Source organism: Gadus morhua, chromosome 11, assembly GCF_902167405.1.
Source record: "Gadus morhua chromosome 11, gadMor3.0, whole genome shotgun sequence".
NCBI lineage: Eukaryota > Metazoa > Chordata > Actinopteri > Gadiformes > Gadidae > Gadus > Gadus morhua.
Window position 1 is genome coordinate 187,015 of NC_044058.1, and position 18,847 is coordinate 205,861.

At 41.6% G+C, this 18,847-nt stretch overlaps 1 protein-coding gene and 2 long non-coding RNA genes across 3 annotated transcripts; all 3 read right to left on the reverse strand.

Moving 5' to 3' along the window:
* Window positions 1-11,946: 11,946 nt before the first annotated feature.
* LOC115553683 (uncharacterized) lies at window positions 11,947-12,454 on the reverse strand. The gene is made up of 3 exons (XR_003978478.1): window positions 12,403-12,454; window positions 12,098-12,189; window positions 11,947-12,009 (listed from the first exon to the last, which is right to left on the reverse strand). It is a non-coding gene; the product is annotated as an uncharacterized LOC115553683 (long non-coding RNA).
* A 220-nt stretch (window positions 12,455-12,674) lies between these two features.
* LOC115553779 (uncharacterized) lies at window positions 12,675-14,008 on the reverse strand. The gene is made up of 6 exons (XM_030370304.1): window positions 13,840-14,008; window positions 13,618-13,714; window positions 13,419-13,528; window positions 13,111-13,236; window positions 12,873-12,987; window positions 12,675-12,683 (listed from the first exon to the last, which is right to left on the reverse strand). The coding sequence occupies exons 1-6, from the start codon at window positions 13,995-13,997 to the stop codon at window positions 12,675-12,677; spliced, it is 615 nt and encodes a 204-aa protein (XP_030226164.1). The 5' UTR covers window positions 13,998-14,008.
* Window positions 14,009-14,175: 167 nt separating this feature from the next.
* LOC115553685 (uncharacterized) lies at window positions 14,176-15,496 on the reverse strand. Its single transcript, XR_003978479.1, has 3 exons — window positions 14,947-15,496; window positions 14,576-14,674; window positions 14,176-14,360 (listed from the first exon to the last, which is right to left on the reverse strand). It is a non-coding gene; the product is annotated as an uncharacterized LOC115553685 (long non-coding RNA).
* Between the last annotated feature and the right edge of the window lie 3,351 nt (window positions 15,497-18,847).

An 18,847-nucleotide genomic window follows, 5' to 3' on the forward strand; every position in this document is an offset into this window, starting at 1 on the left:
GGTTTGCGTTAACGCCGTTAATAACGCGTTTAACTGACAGCTCTACTTTTTATAGCTGCTAGGCGTAAAGAGTTTACCGTTCAAAGCGGGATGTTTATTGCGGGGGAGGAGCCGCGGCGGCAGTCGTGATCGTCATTTCCGGTAAGTGCACCACAGAGTACTCGATTTGGAACAGCACTCACATCTGAAAAATTAGCGTACTCAAGTGAGTACGGATAGTGCAGATAGTGTACTTCCTTTAAGTGTACTCATGGAAGTACGGCTATTGGAACACGGCACTGGTCTCGACAGAAATATAATAACATGGTTTCTATGGACGATGAAACCAGCAGCTCGCATGGCTATAAAACCATTGTCTTTGCTGATTATGTTACTTTATTCAACAACTCTAAAAACAACTTCAAGCCCTGAAGGAAAAGATAATTCCCCGCCAGAAGTCGGGAAGGCCCGTGCAAGTGAACGGAGCGTTCAACAGCTTAGTGGCGAAGTCACGCCTCTTCCGGTAGAGCCAATGGGACCTATGACATCGAAAAATATGAATGGGTTTCAATGGAGAGAAAGTAATTATTTTCTGGTCCCAGTCTTTATATGCCTTGGATTACACATATGTTGTTCGTGGATTTAAATTATTATTTTTCATGTCAAGAGTTTGACCGTTTATAATGCAATTGTTCAGTTAAAGGCTGTAGAGAAAACATAATGGTTTTCACCTCTTTCGATGCTGTTATCCTCCCCTTGGAAAAAAGAGGTGAAGTGGAGCAGAGAGATCGCCATGTCTGTACCAGAGTGGTGGTGACGTTATATCATTCGCGTCGACAGCAGCGAAGAGCTGTAGTTCACAAAGTGGCCTCACACATGACAAAACCTAACATTATCAAACTTCTTCGCGAACATTTTTAGTTCTCTTGGCATGAAAAAATATAATTTAAATCCACAAACAACAAATGTGTAATCCAAGGGATACAAAGACTGGGACCAGAAAATAATTACTTTCTTTCCATTGAAACCCATTCATATTTTCCGATTTCATCAACCCAGTCTCACTCCCTACTCGTCAAATGTGTGACGCATGGCCAAGGATCCCTGGCGTCAATTCCCGATGGGTACTTTTTTCGTCGTTCTTCAAACTCAGTCAGAACTATTAAACACCAGAGGATGGGCGGGTTTGGGCAGTGGACACACACACACACACACACACACACACACACACACACACACACACACACACACACACACACACACACACACACACAATGCATTTCGCTGCTAAAACAACAACTTGGGCTGCTTCTAGGACATTTTGGGTGGATTTTGAACGGTATGTGGGCAGGACGTTTTTTGCAGGCAGGACCTGGCAACCCTGCGCTGTTGCCCGAGGTGCAGAAATGCTCCGGAACAGATCTGGATCCACCATGGCCAAAATAATTGTCATGAATAGCATGAATAGATTCATGCATTATCATTCAACTTGAACATGTGTTTTTACAGTGTAGAGTGAGTGGTGGAAGGATGACTTATGTTGGCCAACCCGGAAGTGAACGTCGACCTGGGTTTCCCTTGACAAAAAGCCAACGGGTTTTTCCATTGGATTTTGGATTATTGCAGAAAAATTAGCATCTTTGAAGCACCTCCACAAAAACTGAAAATAAATAACTAAATAAAAATAACTGTGCTCCAAAGAACGAAATGTAAACCAATGCATTCTGAAAGGGAGTGTTTCTCCGATTTTTCCATGCTACACAGAACGAAATGTAAACCCATGCAAATAAAGACTTCATGGTCATAATCATTTAAATATCATTAATCTCCTGAGGGTGGTATTCTATTTTTTTCAACGGGGCTGAATCCAGTCACTTGACCGTCATGGTTGCTATGGTGGTTGCGATCCACCAGCCCCTCCAATCCTTACATGGCTCAAAAAACCACGCGGCAAATGAGCTGCCGTAAATTGTGTTGTTTTTGTCGTAAACTAGGGTCCAATGGTTAGAAAATAGACGGATATTCCAAGGTATCCTTAAAAGGCAGCTTGGATGTTTTTATTTTCTGCAGTTTAGACTTCTTCTATAACCTATTTTTGAAAGCAAAACACCAAGCTCATTGATTTAACGAGGCAGGGTTATTTGAAACAATTTATTAAATAAATATTTATGAGAGGTCATTCCTTCTCCTGAGTTTTCTTCCTATTTATGTCTAGTGTACAACCCTACTGTCCACAAGCATCACCCCCCCCTCCCCATATGGATTTGGAGAATTGTTGCCACGTCCCAGTGGTGGAGGTATCATATATATGAAAGAGGGCATTCAATTATACTACAATGATCAATTAGGAGGCCGAAGCCCTAAAGGAAGTGATGCAATAGGTGACTGGGTCGACAACATTTAAGTAAGCTTTACTTTGAGGTCTCTTATATATCAAAGGGGGTCTCAAAGGACGCATACGCTTCAACCTGTGGCTCCAGCCCTACAGGAAATGACTCAGCAAGTGCCCCATCTTGTTGCACCTGCACCCAGCGGCTCGCTTGCAAGATTTTGGCCTGAAGTTATAATATTCCCAGACCTACACCGTAGCCATCCAACCTGCATATCTGAGAATCAGGCCTCTCTTTAATAATGACAAAAAGTTATGAGAGAAATACACATTAACTTTTGTCTCATAAGCGGCGTGGTGCCGGCTCCTTTTGACCTTTTGACCCCAGACTTCTGGGGGAATAGCTGAATCAATTCATTAGTCAATCAGAAGCATGTAAATATCTTCCCGGTGGCGTAAGAGGGCGAACAAGGTGTCCTCCGACATCTACGCTTCCAGGCGATTGCAACGGTGCCACACATGAGCATATTCGAACATGTTTAATGGTAGTAATTAGCTGTCGTAATTGGAGGCCTTAATCAATAATGAGCCGCTATTGATTTGCTTCCCGATAGAAATTTTTGACAAATGACATGTTATTTAGCATCTACACGTTGACCTGAGTCCAAAGACACCCAGCATGACACTCTAGCAAATGGTAACATGTGTTTTACATGGTACACCTAGGTCTAGGACATAATCTCGGTGTAGCAAGAGGGCGAGCTTGATCTCATTGGACTCAGCTTAACGTGTAGATGCTGAATAACATGTAATTTGTCAAAAATCTCCATCGGGAAGCAAATCTATAGCTGGTCATTATTGATAAAGGCCTCCAAAATCGACAGCTAATTACTACCCCGAAACATATTCAAATATGATCATGTGTGGCACTGTTGCAATCGCCTCGAAACGTAGATGTCAAAGGACACCTTGTTTGCCCCGTTACGTAACCGGGAAGATATTTTCATACTTCTAATGAATTGATTCATATTTTAAGGTTCTCGGAGTGAGACTTTAAGCGGCTGCAGCAGAAGGGTTGAGACGAAAGATGATATCAAGACATTTATAGAATATTCCCATTCACATTATGATTCTTCGTCATAACATCCGACCAAACATCCTTTACAGTCACCAAGCGAGGATTATGAAAGTCCAGGCCCCCCCTTCCGGCACTCGGGGTCCGACTGGGCCAAGTTTCGGGCAGGAAGGGCCCCCCATTCCGGCCCTCGGGGTCCGACCGGGCCAAGTTTCGGTGCCGGGGTCCCAGTTAGGCCTTAGAATAAGGTATTCAAATTTCAGGGCGGTAGGACCTTCCTATCTCAAAAACTGTTTTTCCACCACATTCTGAACCATTAGGTCTTGCAGGTAACACTTCTGAGGGGCTTTGTCCTTTAGGCCGAAGCCCTAAAGGAATTGATGCAATAGGTGACTGGGTCGACAACATTTAAGTATGCTTTACTTTGAGGTCTCTTATATATATCAAAGGGGGTCTCAAAGGACGCATACGCTTCAACCCATGGCTCCAGCCCTACAGGAAATGACTCAGCAAGTGCTCCATCTCGTTGCACCTGCACCCAGCGGCTCGCTTGCAAGATTTTGGCCTGAAGTTCTTCCCAGACCTACACCCTAGCCATCCAACATGCATATCTGAGAATCAGGCCTCTCCTTAATAATGACAAAAAGTTATGAGAGAAACACACATTAACTTTTTGTTATCTCGTAAGCGGCGTGGTGCCGGCTCCTTTTGACCTTTTGACCCCCGACTTCAAAAACGTGGCCACAGGCCAGCTGTGTCTACACACCTTTAGCCACAAATGTACACCTCCATCCCACAAAAAATGGGGACTAGAAACTAACCTCTGTCTTATGTACATTTACTGTACTGTTGGAGGTCACGCCCCTTTGCCGACCTTTTCGAGATAGCTAGGGATGCTAAAATGTTTACACACATTTCCCGGGGCCCCGTGAACGATATATCCGAGATTTGGAGTTCTAGCCCTTAGAGAAAAAAAGTTTTCCCAAATGGAGTGTCATTTGGACAAAGCCCCTCAGAAGTGTAGCCTGCAAGACCTAATGGTTCAGAATGTGGTGGAAAAACAGTTTTTGAGATAGGAAGGTCCTACCGCCCTGAAATTTTAATACCTTATTCTAGGGCCTAACTGGGACCTCCCCACCGAAACTTGGCCCGGTGGGACCCCGAGGGCAGGAAGGGGGGGCCCTTCCTGCCCGAAACTTGGCCAGGTCAGAGGGCCCCCCTTCCTGCCCTCGGGGTCCGACCGGGCCAAGTTTCGGTGCGGAGGTCCCAGTTAGGCCCTAGAATAAGGTATTAAAATTTCAGGGCGGTAGGACCTTCCTATCTCAAAAACTGTTTTTCCACCACATTCTGAACCATTAGGTCTTGCAGGCTACACTTCTGAGGGGCTTTGTCCAAATGACACTCCATTTGGGAAAACTTTTTTTCTCTAAGGGCTAGAACTCCAAATCTCGGATATATCGTTCACGGGGCCCCGGGAAATGTGTGTAAACATTTTAGCATCCCTAGCTATCTCGAAAAGGTCGGCAAAGGGGCGTGACCTCCAACAGTACAGTAAATGTACATAAGACAGAGGTTAGTTTCTAGTCCCCATTTTTTGTGGGATGGAGGTGTACATTTGTGGCTAAAGGTGTGTAGACACAGCTGGCCTGTGGCCACGTTTTTGAAGTCGGGGGTCAAAAGGTCAAAAGGAGCCGGCACCACGCCGCTTACGAGATAACAAAAAGTTAATGTGTGTTTCTCTCATAACTTTTTGTCATTATTAAGGAGAGGCCTGATTCTCAGATATGCATGTTGGATGGCTAGGGTGTAGGTCTGGGAAGAACTTCAGGCCAAAATCTTGCAAGCGAGCCGCTGGGTGCAGGTGCAACGAGATGGAGCACTTGCTGAGTCATTTCCTGTAGGGCTGGAGCCATGGGTTGAAGCGTATGCGTCCTTTGAGACCCCCTTTGATATATATAAGAGACCTCAAAGTAAAGCATACTTAAATGTTGTCGACCCAGTCACCTATTGCATCAATTCCTTTAGGGCTTCGGCCTAAAGGACAAAGCCCCTCAGAAGTGTTACCTGCAAGACCTAATGGTTCAGAATGTGGTGGAAAAACAGTTTTTGAGATAGGAAGGTCCTACCGCCCTGAAATTTGAATACCTTATTCTAAGGCCTAACTGGGACCCCGGCACCGAAACTTGGCCCGGTCGGACCCCGAGGGCCGGAATGGGGGGCCCTTCCTGCCCGAAACTTGGCCCAGTCGGACCCCGAGTGCCGGAAGGGGGGGCCTGGACTTTCATAATCCTCGCTTGGTGACTGTAAAGGATGTTTGGTCGGATGTTATGACGAAGAATCATAATGTGAATGGGAATATTCTATAAATGTCTTGATATCATCTTTCGTCTCAACCCTTCTGCTGCAGCCGCTTAAAGTCTCACTCCGAGAACCTTAAAATATGAATCAATTCATTAGAAGTATGAAAATATCTTCCCGGTTACGTAACGGGGCAAACAAGGTGTCCTTTGACATCTACGTTTCGAGGCGATTGCAACAGTGCCACACATGATCATATTTGAATATGTTTCGGGGTAGTAATTAGCTGTCGATTTTGGAGGCCTTTATCAATAATGACCAGCTATAGATTTGCTTCCCGATGGAGATTTTTGACAAATTACATGTTATTCAGCATCTACACGTTAAGCTGAGTCCAATGAGATCAAGCTCGCCCTCTTGCTACACCGAGATTATGTCCTAGACCTAGGTGTACCATGTAAAACACATGTTACCATTTGCTAGAGTGTCATGCTGGGTGTCTTTGGACTCAGGTCAACGTGTAGATGCTAAATAACATGTCATTTGTCAAAAATTTCTATCGGGAAGCAAATCAATAGCGGCTCATTATTGATTAAGGCCTCCAATTACGACAGCTAATTACTACCATTAAACATGTTCGAATATGCTCATGTGTGGCACCGTTGCAATCGCCTGGAAGCGTAGATGTCGGAGGACACCTTGTTCGCCCTCTTACGCCACCGGGAAGATATTTACATGCTTCTGATTGACTAATGAATTGATTCAGCTATTCCCCCAGAAGTCTGGGGTCAAAAGGTCAAAAGGAGCCGGCACCACGCCGCTTATGAGACAAAAGTTAATGTGTATTTCTCTCATAACTTTTTGTCATTATTAAAGAGAGGCCTGATTCTCAGATATGCAGGTTGGATGGCTACGGTGTAGGTCTGGGAATATTATAACTTCAGGCCAAAATCTTGCAAGCGAGCCGCTGGGTGCAGGTGCAACAAGATGGGGCACTTGCTGAGTCATTTCCTGTAGGGCTGGAGCCACAGGTTGAAGCGTATGCGTCCTTTGAGACCCCCTTTGATATATAAGAGACCTCAAAGTAAAGCTTACTTAAATGTTGTCGACCCAGTCACCTATTGCATCACTTCCTTTAGGGCTTCGGCCTCCTAATTGATCATTGTAGTATAATTGAATGCCCTCTTTCATATATATGATACCTCCACCACTGGGACGTGGCAACAATTCTCCAAATCCATATGGGGAGGGGGGGGGTGATGCTTGTGGACAGTAGGGTTGTACACTAGACATAAATAGGAAGAAAACTCAGGAGAAGGAATGACCTCTCATAAATATTTATTTAATAAATTGTTTCAAATAACCCTGCCTCGTTAAATCAATGAGCTTGGTGTTTTGCTTTCAAAAATAGGTTATAGAAGAAGTCTAAACTGCAGAAAATAAAAACATCCAAGCTGCCTTTTAAGGATACCTTGGAATATCCGTCTATTTTCTAACCATTGGACCCTAGTTTACGACAAAAACAACACAATTTACGGCAGCTCATTTGCCGCGTGGTTTTTTGAGCCATGTAAGGATTGGAGGGGCTGGTGGATCGCAACCACCATAGCAACCATGACGGTCAAGTGACTGGATTCAGCCCCGTTGAAAAAAATAGAATACCACCCTCAGGAGATTAATGATATTTAAATGATTATGACCATGAAGTCTTTATTTGCATGGGTTTACATTTCGTTCTGTGTAGCATGGAAAAATCGGAGAAACACTCCCTTTCAGAATGCATTGGTTTACATTTCGTTCTTTGGAGCACAGTTATTTTTATTTAGTTATTTATTTTCAGTTTTTGTGGAGGTGCTTCAAAGATGCTAATTTTTCTGCAATAATCCAAAATCCAATGGAAAAACCCGTTGGCTTTTTGTCAAGGGAAACCCAGGTCGACGTTCACTTCCGGGTTGGCCAACATAAGTCATCCTTCCACCACTCACTCTACACTGTAAAAACACATGTTCAAGTTGAATGATAATGCATGAATCTATTCATGCTATTCATGACAATTATTTTGGCCATGGTGGATCCAGATCTGTTCCGGAGCATTTCTGCACCTCGGGCAACAGCGCAGGGTTGCCAGGTCCTGCCTGCAAAAAACGTCCTGCCCACATACCGTTCAAAATCCACCCAAAATGTCCTAGAAGCAGCCCAAGTTGTTGTTTTAGCAGCGAAATGCATTGTGTGTGTGTGTGTGTGTGTGTGTGTGTGTGTGTGTGTGTGTGTGTGTGTGTGTGTGTGTGTGTGTGTGTGTGTGTCCACTGCCCAAACCCGCCCATCCTCTGGTGTTTAATAGTTCTGACTGAGTTTGAAGAACGACGAAAAAAGTACCCATCGGGAATTGACGCCAGGGATCCTTGGCCATGCGTCACACATTTGACGAGTAGGGAGTGAGACTGGGTTGATGAAATCGGAAAATATGAATGGGTTTCAATGGAAAGAAAGTAATTATTTTCTGGTCCCAGTCTTTGTATCCCTTGGATTACACATTTGTTGTTTGTGGATTTAAATTATATTTTTTCATGCCAAGAGAACTAAAAATGTTCGCGAAGAAGTTTGATAATGTTAGGTTTTGTCATGTGTGAGGCCACTTTGTGAACTACAGCTCTTCGCTGCTGTCGACGCGAATGATATAACGTCACCACCACTCTGGTACAGACATGGCGATCTCTCTGCTCCACTTCACCTCTTTTTTCCAAGGGGAGGATAACAGCATCGAAAGAGGTGAAAACCATTATGTTTTCTCTACAGCCTTTAACTGAACAATTGCATTATAAACGGTCAAACTCTTGACATGAAAAATAATAATTTAAATCCACGAACAACATATGTGTAATCCAAGGCATATAAAGACTGGGACCAGAAAATAATTACTTTCTCTCCATTGAAACCCATTCATATTTTTCGATGTCATAGGTCCCATTGGCTCTACCGGAAGAGGCGTGACTTCGCCACTAAGCTGTTGAACGCTCCGTTCACTTGCACGGGCCTTCCCGACTTCTGGCGGGGAATTATCTTTTCCTTCAGGGCTTGAAGTTGTTTTTAGAGTTGTTGAATAAAGTAACATAATCAGCAAAGACAATGGTTTTATAGCCATGCGAGCTGCTGGTTTCATCGTCCATAGAAACCATGTTATTATATTTCTGTCGAGACCAGTGCCGTGTTCCAATAGCCGTACTTCCATGAGTACACTTAAAGGAAGTACACTATCTGCACTATCCGTACTCACTTGAGTACGCTAATTTTTCAGATGTGAGTGCTGTTCCAAATCGAGTACTCTGTGGTGCACTTACCGGAAATGACGATCACGACTGCCGCCGCGGCTCCTCCCCCGCAATAAACATCCCGCTTTGAACGGTAAACTCTTTACGCCTAGCAGCTATAAAAAGTAGAGCTGTCAGTTAAACGCGTTATTAACGGCGTTAACGCAAACCAAATTTAACGGCGTTAAAAATTTTATCGCGCGATTAACGTAATTATTTTATTAAAAAAAAAAAAAAAATAAAATAAAAAATTTTGGGCTCAAAACAAAGAAGCAGTAGCCTGACTGCTATGTTCAAATGACATTTGTTCAAAGCAGTCGTTTATTTGCACTATAGGCTCTTTTTTTGTATCGTCCTGTTTTGATCAGTATATGCCAATGTTGTTATCAATAGAAAATCATTTGCACAAGGCAAGCCGATGCACTTCATCATGTTGATAAGAGAATTAAAATGAGAAGAATTATGGAACAAAAAAATCAAGGGATATTTAGCATAGAAAAATAATTTGCAATTAATCGCGATTAGTAATAGTTAACTATGACATTAATGCGATTAATCACGATTAAATATTTTAATAGCTTGACAGCTCTAATAAAAAGCTATCAAAACTACAAAATGACTATTAATGCAGGCTATGTGGAAAATGCGCCGACTTTGGCTCAGCCTGGCTCCGCCTCTTCCGCTACGTAGGCTGCCGTTGAGTACGGAGAGGGTCCTTCGATCCACACTTCACGATTAGCCCATTTTGAGTACGGCATCCGGGTCCTTGAAGTATACTTCTTTTCGCCGGATCTGAATTGGAACGTACTGCGTACTCAAATTTTGAGTACGCAGTACGGACAGTACGGGTATTGGAACACGGCCCTAAAATATTCTTCGTCATAACTATCAAACAAAACAACCTTCACATTCAGTGAGCGAAGATAAATAACATAATTTTTTTTTTTTTTTTAGATAAACACTTTTAATGATAGCTAGTGATTGTGATTGCCATCTCTTTGGTTTTGAAGACTTCTTCACTTTAGTCAGGAAGTTGTGGACCCATTGGCAGTATGTAAAGCTAAACCCCAGATGATGATGGACCTTTTACTACGAGGGACCAACTGAATAGGCCAGGGACATGCAATGACTGAACAATGGTGGAATGATTTGAGGACTTACGTATGCATCAAGAAACCCGACCAGAATGGGGTCTAAATGCAAGTTTCCACTGAAAACGTATTTATTTATTTTGGTTTAATAAATGTGCGCCTTATCTACCTTGTCACAGACTGAAAACAGTATAGTTTACAGCACTTAATCAGTCTTGTCAAAGTGAAAAGTGAGTATGGAGTCATTAGCTCAAAGAAGGGCATTGTATTTATTGTTACTTATTATAGATTACCAATGCATGAACATTCAGTCAGCCGTAGAGTGCCAACAAATATAGCAACAAATATACCCTACTTTGATTATGATTAATTAACAAGTTGGGCTCTTAGTTCAGGGTACTGTGAATATGCTAAAATTTATTATTTTCTAATTTAAGGGAACAATACATAGGGATACAATACAGAGGGAAAATATAAGTAGAACAAAGTTAACAGAAAGCAAAAATAAACCCCCCTGATATTTTCCTTCCTAATCCTCTTCCTCTGACTCCGGACTACTGAAGCCATTTTCACCCTCAGAATCCACCCTTTGTTCGGTGTCTTCAATCTCTAACTCATCAACTATAGCACTGTATGAGCTCACAGCTTGTTGGCATGAATTCTCCAGTTCGGTGGACCTCCGCATGAGGACACTTTCGAAACCTTTTGCAGCGTCCTCTGACATGTCACCAAAATCTGTATTGAAATAGAAAATATTGAAAATGGGAAACAGTTTTTTCAAAACAAGAATTTCAAAAACATTCTTTCTTTATTCTTCCTATTTTTTCCTATTTATTTACTTATTACACACTGCAGGGTCAGGAGTCAAGGGACTAAGCATTTCGTTTCATGTATACCTGTATATTTGTATGTCACAAATAACATTTACTTTGAATTACATTTTGAGGAAAATGAATGTTCAGAATTCAACATACCGAACATCCCAATGTTGTCTTTGAGTTTCTCCACTCCCTTTATCTCCTTCCTTAATGACATGATGTGCTGTGTCATTTCTTTGATGAGGATGCTCTGCTCCTCCTCATACCGTTTAAGTAGCATAATTCGGTCAAAGAGTGACCTTTTCAATCTGAATGAGTGGCCTGTAGGTAGAGGAAAGTGATGGAAATATGAAAAAGGAATACTTTGATAACATTACAAACCCACAGAGAAAGAGAGAGGGACAGAGCGATAGAGACAGACAGACAGAGAGTGTGAGAGAGAGACAGAGACTACTGTACTCAAACAGTCATGCCAATAAAGCATTTGAGAGGGGGAATTATGTTTATGTTTTAGTCAGAAGGGAAAACATCATACCATCTTCACTTCTCTCCCATGGCAGGATGTAGCCCTCCGTCAAATTGCAGGCCAAGTCCTCATCAATTTCATCTTCTTCAGATGCGTTGTACTGCAAGACCTTTTCTCTTAGTTTTTTTTTTAAATCTCTAAGTTTTCTTCGCTTGCTGTGTCTTGTCTGGTTGCTATCTGCAAAGTGAAACAATAGCCTAAAAAACTGTCATGGACACCATTTTTCTTTTTTTTTGATTTTGTAATGTGCCATTTCAATAGCGATCAACAAACCATGCTGACGATAGAGGTCCTGCTTCTTGCGTAGGAGGGTTACTGTGATGGTCTCTATTTCTGCCCTGAGGTCCTCTGTACACCCTTGTGTGTAGACTCGATCTAAATAGGTAAGACAGTCAGTGATCATTTCATTTTCCAATTTATATCCACTTTATGTTTGAATAGTTGTTGTTGTAATGTGCTTGATTTACCTGTGACTGCCCATTGCTGGACATCAAACACCCACTGCTCTATTGTTTGCTGAGCGAGGTTTTGCTTTTGCTGAAAGTCACTGAGGCTGGCAGCTTCCAGTTTTGCCCTCTCTGAGATCTTGAAAACACAAAAAAAAAGGTAAAACAATTTCATGCCATCTTCCAGTAAAAAAAAGTGTTCATCAGATCTTTGTCAATGAGCTTACTGTGACGTATCTCTGGGCCAAAGCTTTGTGGAGGTTCTCTGTCTTTTTTCTGTTCCAACCCATGGCCTGTTGCGTCAGCATATTTTCTCTCCCTAATTTAAACATAAATAAATCCACATGCTGGATAGGACAGATTCACATTGGAAAGGCAATTGCAGTTGAGAAAATCTGATGGACATGACTTGTTCTAAAAGTGTGTGTAATAACATAAAATAATAATACTATAATAAGTCTGTCTTAAGAGCGTTCTCTTCAGTTTATGGTGTCAGTGTATTGTGTCATAACATTAAATGTGCTATACCAACCTGCTTTTGTCATGTATTTTGTGATAAGAGCTGCCCTGGAGAGAAAGCTGTTCCCCTAGATGTAAAGACAATACATTAATTAAATTATCCCTATATAAACTGTCAAAAAATACATTAAAAAAAACATAATAGATCCTGTCTTTGATTCAAAGCATTTTGTGAATACATAGGCCAGTCATACAGCATGTTTTATTTTCTGAAGCGGCAATAGAGTAACTGTTCTCCCCATTCCCTGCAGATGTGCATCATCATTCGCATGATGCGAATGAGTCCTAAGAGTCCTATGTCCACCGTTTCAATAATGACAGTAATAACATACTTGTTCAACTTCCTCTCCAACTGTGTTCCCTGCTCCATCCTGATTTCTGCCACCCCATCTCACCTGCAACATAGTGTTTTACCATTCATTTCATTGCACTTTTACTTAATGTTAAAAGTGCAATGTAAAGCATTATTATTATTTCAGGTACCTCGCATTTTGCTGTATATGCTTTGGCGTGCATTACACTGAGAAATGGTCTCATATGCATCAAAGGCTGAAGATCTGGAAACTCATCAACCACTTTGCTTAGGTAGGGCCAGTACCTACAAAACAAGAGCAACATTAGTGGGTATTACGCACGTTGCAACACATTTTGCTGGGACATCAATCTAAAACCACGATCCTTTAATCATTTAATATACAGTAGGTTGACAAAGAGAAATTACCTGCAGACAACATCCATGCAGAAGAAAGTGACATTTGCCCTCTCTCCCAATTCTTTCTGCAAAAACATGGGGTAGGCAAATATTTCGCCACGGTAGTGGTTCAGTCCTCGCAATAATATCCCATGTCTGATTGATAAGAGACAATATGGATAATCATCAACTTACACACAAAGAGTTGCTCAAAACCTCACACACTCACATTTCTTGATTTTTTACTGTACATCAAATATGACATTCAGATGTATGTGTCCACAACATGAGTGGCAAATGGCACTGTACAATAACATTCTTCTGACATACCAACATACCTGCAGACTGCCACCTGTATGCCCTCTTCATCAATTTTTGAGGAAGATTTCTTTGAGGCCTCCTTACTTGCCCTGAACCTTGACACCCCACATGTCCCATTGTCATTTGCCTGTGAAGTCAGCTGTTACTCATTTGGACTAGAAACACATACCTTACACACATACATAAACAGATTGTGGTATGCAGAATCAAACTTACTCTTGCCCCGCTGCTTCCTCTGATATTCTCCTGAAAGGCCAGAACTTCATCGTCTTTGGCTATGAACAAGCCCTCATATAAAGAGGGTTCCTCAGTTCTGTGCATTGCAAATGATCACAAAATGCCTATTTAACTAACGACACATTACTCGACATGAAACTATTTCAATGACAATGTTGTTGTTCAAATAGCTACATTAACGTCTGTGTAATATTTACATACCCCCTTGACTTTTTGAAACGATAATGTTTCCGGTTGCCATCACAGCATACTGCCAACATATCAGGTTGACAGGCTGGACAGCAAAAAGGGTCAACTTCAGACATTGTGTCCTCTGTGTGCTTGCATAAGCAATATTCAAAGTAGCTCCTCTGGAACATATCTGCACAGATTTTCCCTGGCTATGAAAGGAAAAAAAAAATCTATTAGGATTTCAAAAAAAGAAACATACCCACAAAATTACAAATACAGTTATAATTGTGTGTTACAATGCGATTCAGGCAGACTTACCCTTCCTCCTCGAAAAGACTGGTGCTCCAGAAGCTTTAAAAAAGCATGCCTCGACAGGGAGGGAGCTGCCAACTTTATGTTTGAAAATGCCTCAAAAACATCAAACGAATATAAAGTCTGGCAGTTGGTAGTGCTTGGCCAGTAATTATACTGTAGAAGGTCCTTTACCCCTGGAGTCCATTCTGTTGTGCAGCAAGAGCAGACCTTTCGGGGTAAACACATCTCGTATCGTCCTGTGAAAAAAAAACCATTACACTAAGGATGTTTCACAGACACAATTGTGGTAAAGTTGATTGATAATAGTCAATAATAGTTTCATTTGACAAGAAATTTAACGTTTGGTAATTGCTGGTATATTGATGAATTGAATTTTGCCGTGCTTGCAGATGTTAAGTTGGGGTGCAAGTTCTGTGGTACTGAAACAAAAAGTGTGACTTCCAGGACATACCATTTATAGTGACCACTGCAATATGCCTCCCAGTGGTAACCTCAGCCTCTTCAGTGCAACCACATATTACCCTTTGGGCAGGCATTGGCAACTGACATACTGCAAAACAGAAAATATCTGTTTTTCTACATGCTTGTTACAATAGTGATTCGAAAATCCCACTCCAACATCCACAAAGTTGGCCAGACCACTATACCATATGTCACTATCACTGCTTTCTGACAAGAAGGAAATGTTTTAACATATCAAACACTGTGAAAAACCAACAGAATCAGTCAATGAGTGATGTAAATTAGGTTTCCGCACAATATTTTCACACAATATTTGGAATAACTCTTTACTAGTCTACAGAAATTGTTGAATGAACATACCCTGCTCGGAAAAATGAGGCTGGCCATTCCCATCCACCACCACTGCCTTTGTAGGGGGAATAGGCTCCAGATAGCCATGGAATATTGCCACCCTGCCATGGAAGACATGCCTCCTGTGGACCTCTATGTCACACTTGCCACAGAGGTACTCAAAGTCCAGTGGGACACACTCAAGGCACCGAATAACTGCCTCCTCTTCGTGGCATTTCTGGCATGTTTCCTGTAATGCTCTCTGTGCCGAGAGTTTGGCATCTAGGAGTAATGGCCTTGCTAATTTTGCCCTAACTCCAGCGAGCACCTGCCGTTGTGTCCAGGTTATGTCTGCTTTTGCCACTGGAGCTTCAGAGGCAAGGGTACCCCTTAACTCTTGAAGACGAGTTTCTGAAAATAATATAACTGTTTAACCATCCGTCAATTGTGGGAAGGCGTAATACAAATTGAGTTTGACCGTGGAACACACTAGTGTTAAATTCAATGATGGTTTAATGCTTTTTGACCATGGTAACTATTTAATGGTATTACAAACAACATTATCAAGTGATAAGAGCCCTTCCCGCTCCCCCCCCCCCCACACACACACACACATCCCACACCCCATGGTAATGGTCAGAGTCAGAGAGATCATTGAGAAAGTTGTGGATATGAAGTTGTGGATATGGAGGAATGGGAAATGTAGTCATACAGAATATGCAGGCATACTCACCAAGACTTGCAGTCAATTCAATTCCTTCGAGCTGGACTTCCTCACTCACTGGGTTCACGGAAGCTGCAGAGACCAATATTTTTTGGGTTATCTATAGTATCAGGCTTCATACATTTTAGTCTGGAAATCCCCCAAAAATCAACCATACATCTGTCAAAGAGGGATAACACCATATTTCTACCCGCTGGCATTTCGTGAATTATTATTTAACCATGACAACAGTGCAGTAAACAACAACCTGATGCACGTCTGGGTGATTTCTGATGTTTCTGAAGTCGGCTCGTGACCACTTTCTTTTTTTTGACTGCACTCTTCTTTCTCCTCTTTTTTTTTGGAGGAAAGTGGGAGTCTCCCATTGCTGCCTACATGACAATAACAGCAACCTTTTCAGATACAATATCAGACTGTAAAGTTATACTTTACATTGGATTACTCAAACAACAGCAATGGTAAAGTTCATACAAATGGAAGTAAGCTGATGAAATTGGTCTCACCCGGGCCTCAAGGAGTAGCGCATTACTGATTTCAGAAGCCATATGGTCCCTGATCTCAACGGCATCAGAACAAACCTTCTGGTTTTTGAACATCGCTGGACAATTGACACACAATACAGATAAAATACAGGAGTGTGTGTGTGTGTGTGTGTGTGTGTGTGTGTGTGTGTGTGTGTGTGTGTGTGTGTGTGTGTGTGTGTGTCTGTGAGTGTGAGAAAGAGAGAGAAAGTGTGAGAGAGAGAGCGAGAGAGAGAATGGCTCTTAAAAGTGCCTTTGTTTGTCTTTTTTGGAAAGCTATCTTGTAAATAATCTGTAACAAAGACAAAAAAACATAATTAGAATGATTTCTACATTCATTAACAAAAATTAGATGTATGATAGTGATTACTAGTTACATCTTAGTCAAAAAAATGCAGGGAATAAATAAAATAATCGAATCACCATTATTGTAATCGTCCGACCAACAAATTGCTCAATAACCATTCTTGTTATATTCTACACAAGAATGACTGAAGCACAGGGTGCACTTCCCAAAGGAGGAAGGCCATTAAACCAGTGACAACACTGTGGTTGAGACAGCTCTCTGGCCACACCAACATGCCTTGCTCTTTGGTGTTGCAATCAACCAGGACTGTGCGTTTCCCTTTAGTGTTTATAATATAAATAGGACTCTTGACAAAATCTCACAGATTGGGGCTCGGATTCTGTTGTCAAATCTCTTTCAAAGTTTAGTTAAATTACTCCGTGAATCAATGTGTCGATGAGATGTAGGCTACAACGAGGGCTGTACAGTATGGACTACAATTTATATCAAGGTATGATTTGAGGCATAGACGATAACGGTATTATAACACGGTATGTTCTTTTTATCTTCTAATTTCTATATAAATGCTTCTGAGGGGGTATTAGCCAATCCGCGTTCACTCCCTGAGTGTCTCAGGTACTCTTTGCAAGGTTCATGACTGCGTCGAAGCGTCTGCGTGGTCACGGAGTTTTAGATTCACAGAAGAATAACAGAACGTCACCTCCCGAGATCCGACCCAAAGGATGAGGAACGCGTAACTAGTACCGACCGAATGGCTCCTAGGCTACTATGTGCGTGCGTGATTCGTGTAAAATCCAGGCCACTATTCCACTTCACTTATCCCTAATGCATGCACTCCATCCCTAATGTACATGGCGCTCATGTAATACCCTACACATCTGGTATTTGCACAAACACAGAGGAACGCGACGCATTGCGCACATAGTTCAACTATAATGCTGGCTGTCTAAAAATAGGCACCTGTTTTGATAACCCTAGCTAAATTAACTAATCAGAGATAATGGCTCTAGCTAACACGAGAAAAGTCTGAGACAACGTTTATATAACAATGCATATTAAACGCATATTAAACATGCAGGAAATAGGCTACATACCTGTTGAAAGTGATCCTGCAATGACTGGAAAAGGCGCAATTCTGGGATGTAGCCTGTGTGACGAAGCTATGACGCGCAGCCACAATGTCAACCGAATCGCCCGAATATTAATTAATGACTTGGTCATCTCTGCATTTGTTGGCTATGTGTTTTTTGTGTATCGCTGACCAGTTTCAATAAAACAGCAATGGTTTGCAAGAGTATTTTGAGTTTGTTTGCATAATAAAAATAAGACATAGGCCTAGGCTACATTTTATGAGGCAATATCAGTTTAACATTTAACATTGTAGGCCTAACCGAAGTCGATAGGAAGGGTTTGTGAATGGACAAGCAACAAAATAGTTATTTTTTGGATATTTAAATTGGTTTTGGGGCCAATCATACGATTTCGGTTTACACCAAAAGTCCTCTAACAAAAAAATATATATTTTGAGATTATCAAACAAAATGAACCACCCTTAATTTAATTAATTATTTAATTAATATGTTATTCTATACATTATCCGTTACATATTTGAATGCCCTCTTTCATAGATATGACACCACCATCACTGGGGCGTGGGAACAATTCTCCATATCCATATCGGACGGGGAGGGTGCTTATTGACAGTATAGCCTACACTAGACATAAATAGGAAGCTTGCAATGAGCATTTAAATCACCAGGAATAGTCAATAAACACTCAGGAAGAGGAATGACATGATAACTGAATTAATTAATTAAAATAACCCTGCCTCGTTCAATCAATGAACCTGGTGTTTTGCTTTCGCGGCTGCGTCAATGTCCGTGCGCATCTCTCAGAGTGACGTATTGACGTATTTAATTAATTATATATTTATTTATTATATACATATTTATATAGCTACCTGTTTATATTCTGAGAAACGCTCCCATCCAAAAGGCATGGGTTTACATTTCGTTCTGCAGTACGAATAAAGTCGGACAATCATGCTCTGGGACACGATTCAATCGATTAATCTTCCTGAGCATTAGCACGAAATGTATTTGAGGAGGTCTGCTGAAAAAAAAGGGGATATCAGAGTATCTCTAATACTTCATTTACCCTTTGGTGCATATGTTGTTTTGACACATACATAAGAGGGTGCCCTGTACCAGCGCACACCCCTTCTATAGTCGAATCAAATATCCCAATTGAAAGGCTATGGTTTGTGTTCTGTGTAGCACAAAATAAGTCAGACAACCGTGCTCTGGGACACAGTTCAATAGATTATTTTCATGAGCATGAGCACGATACATAATAGAGTGTGTACCACACTATCTGCTG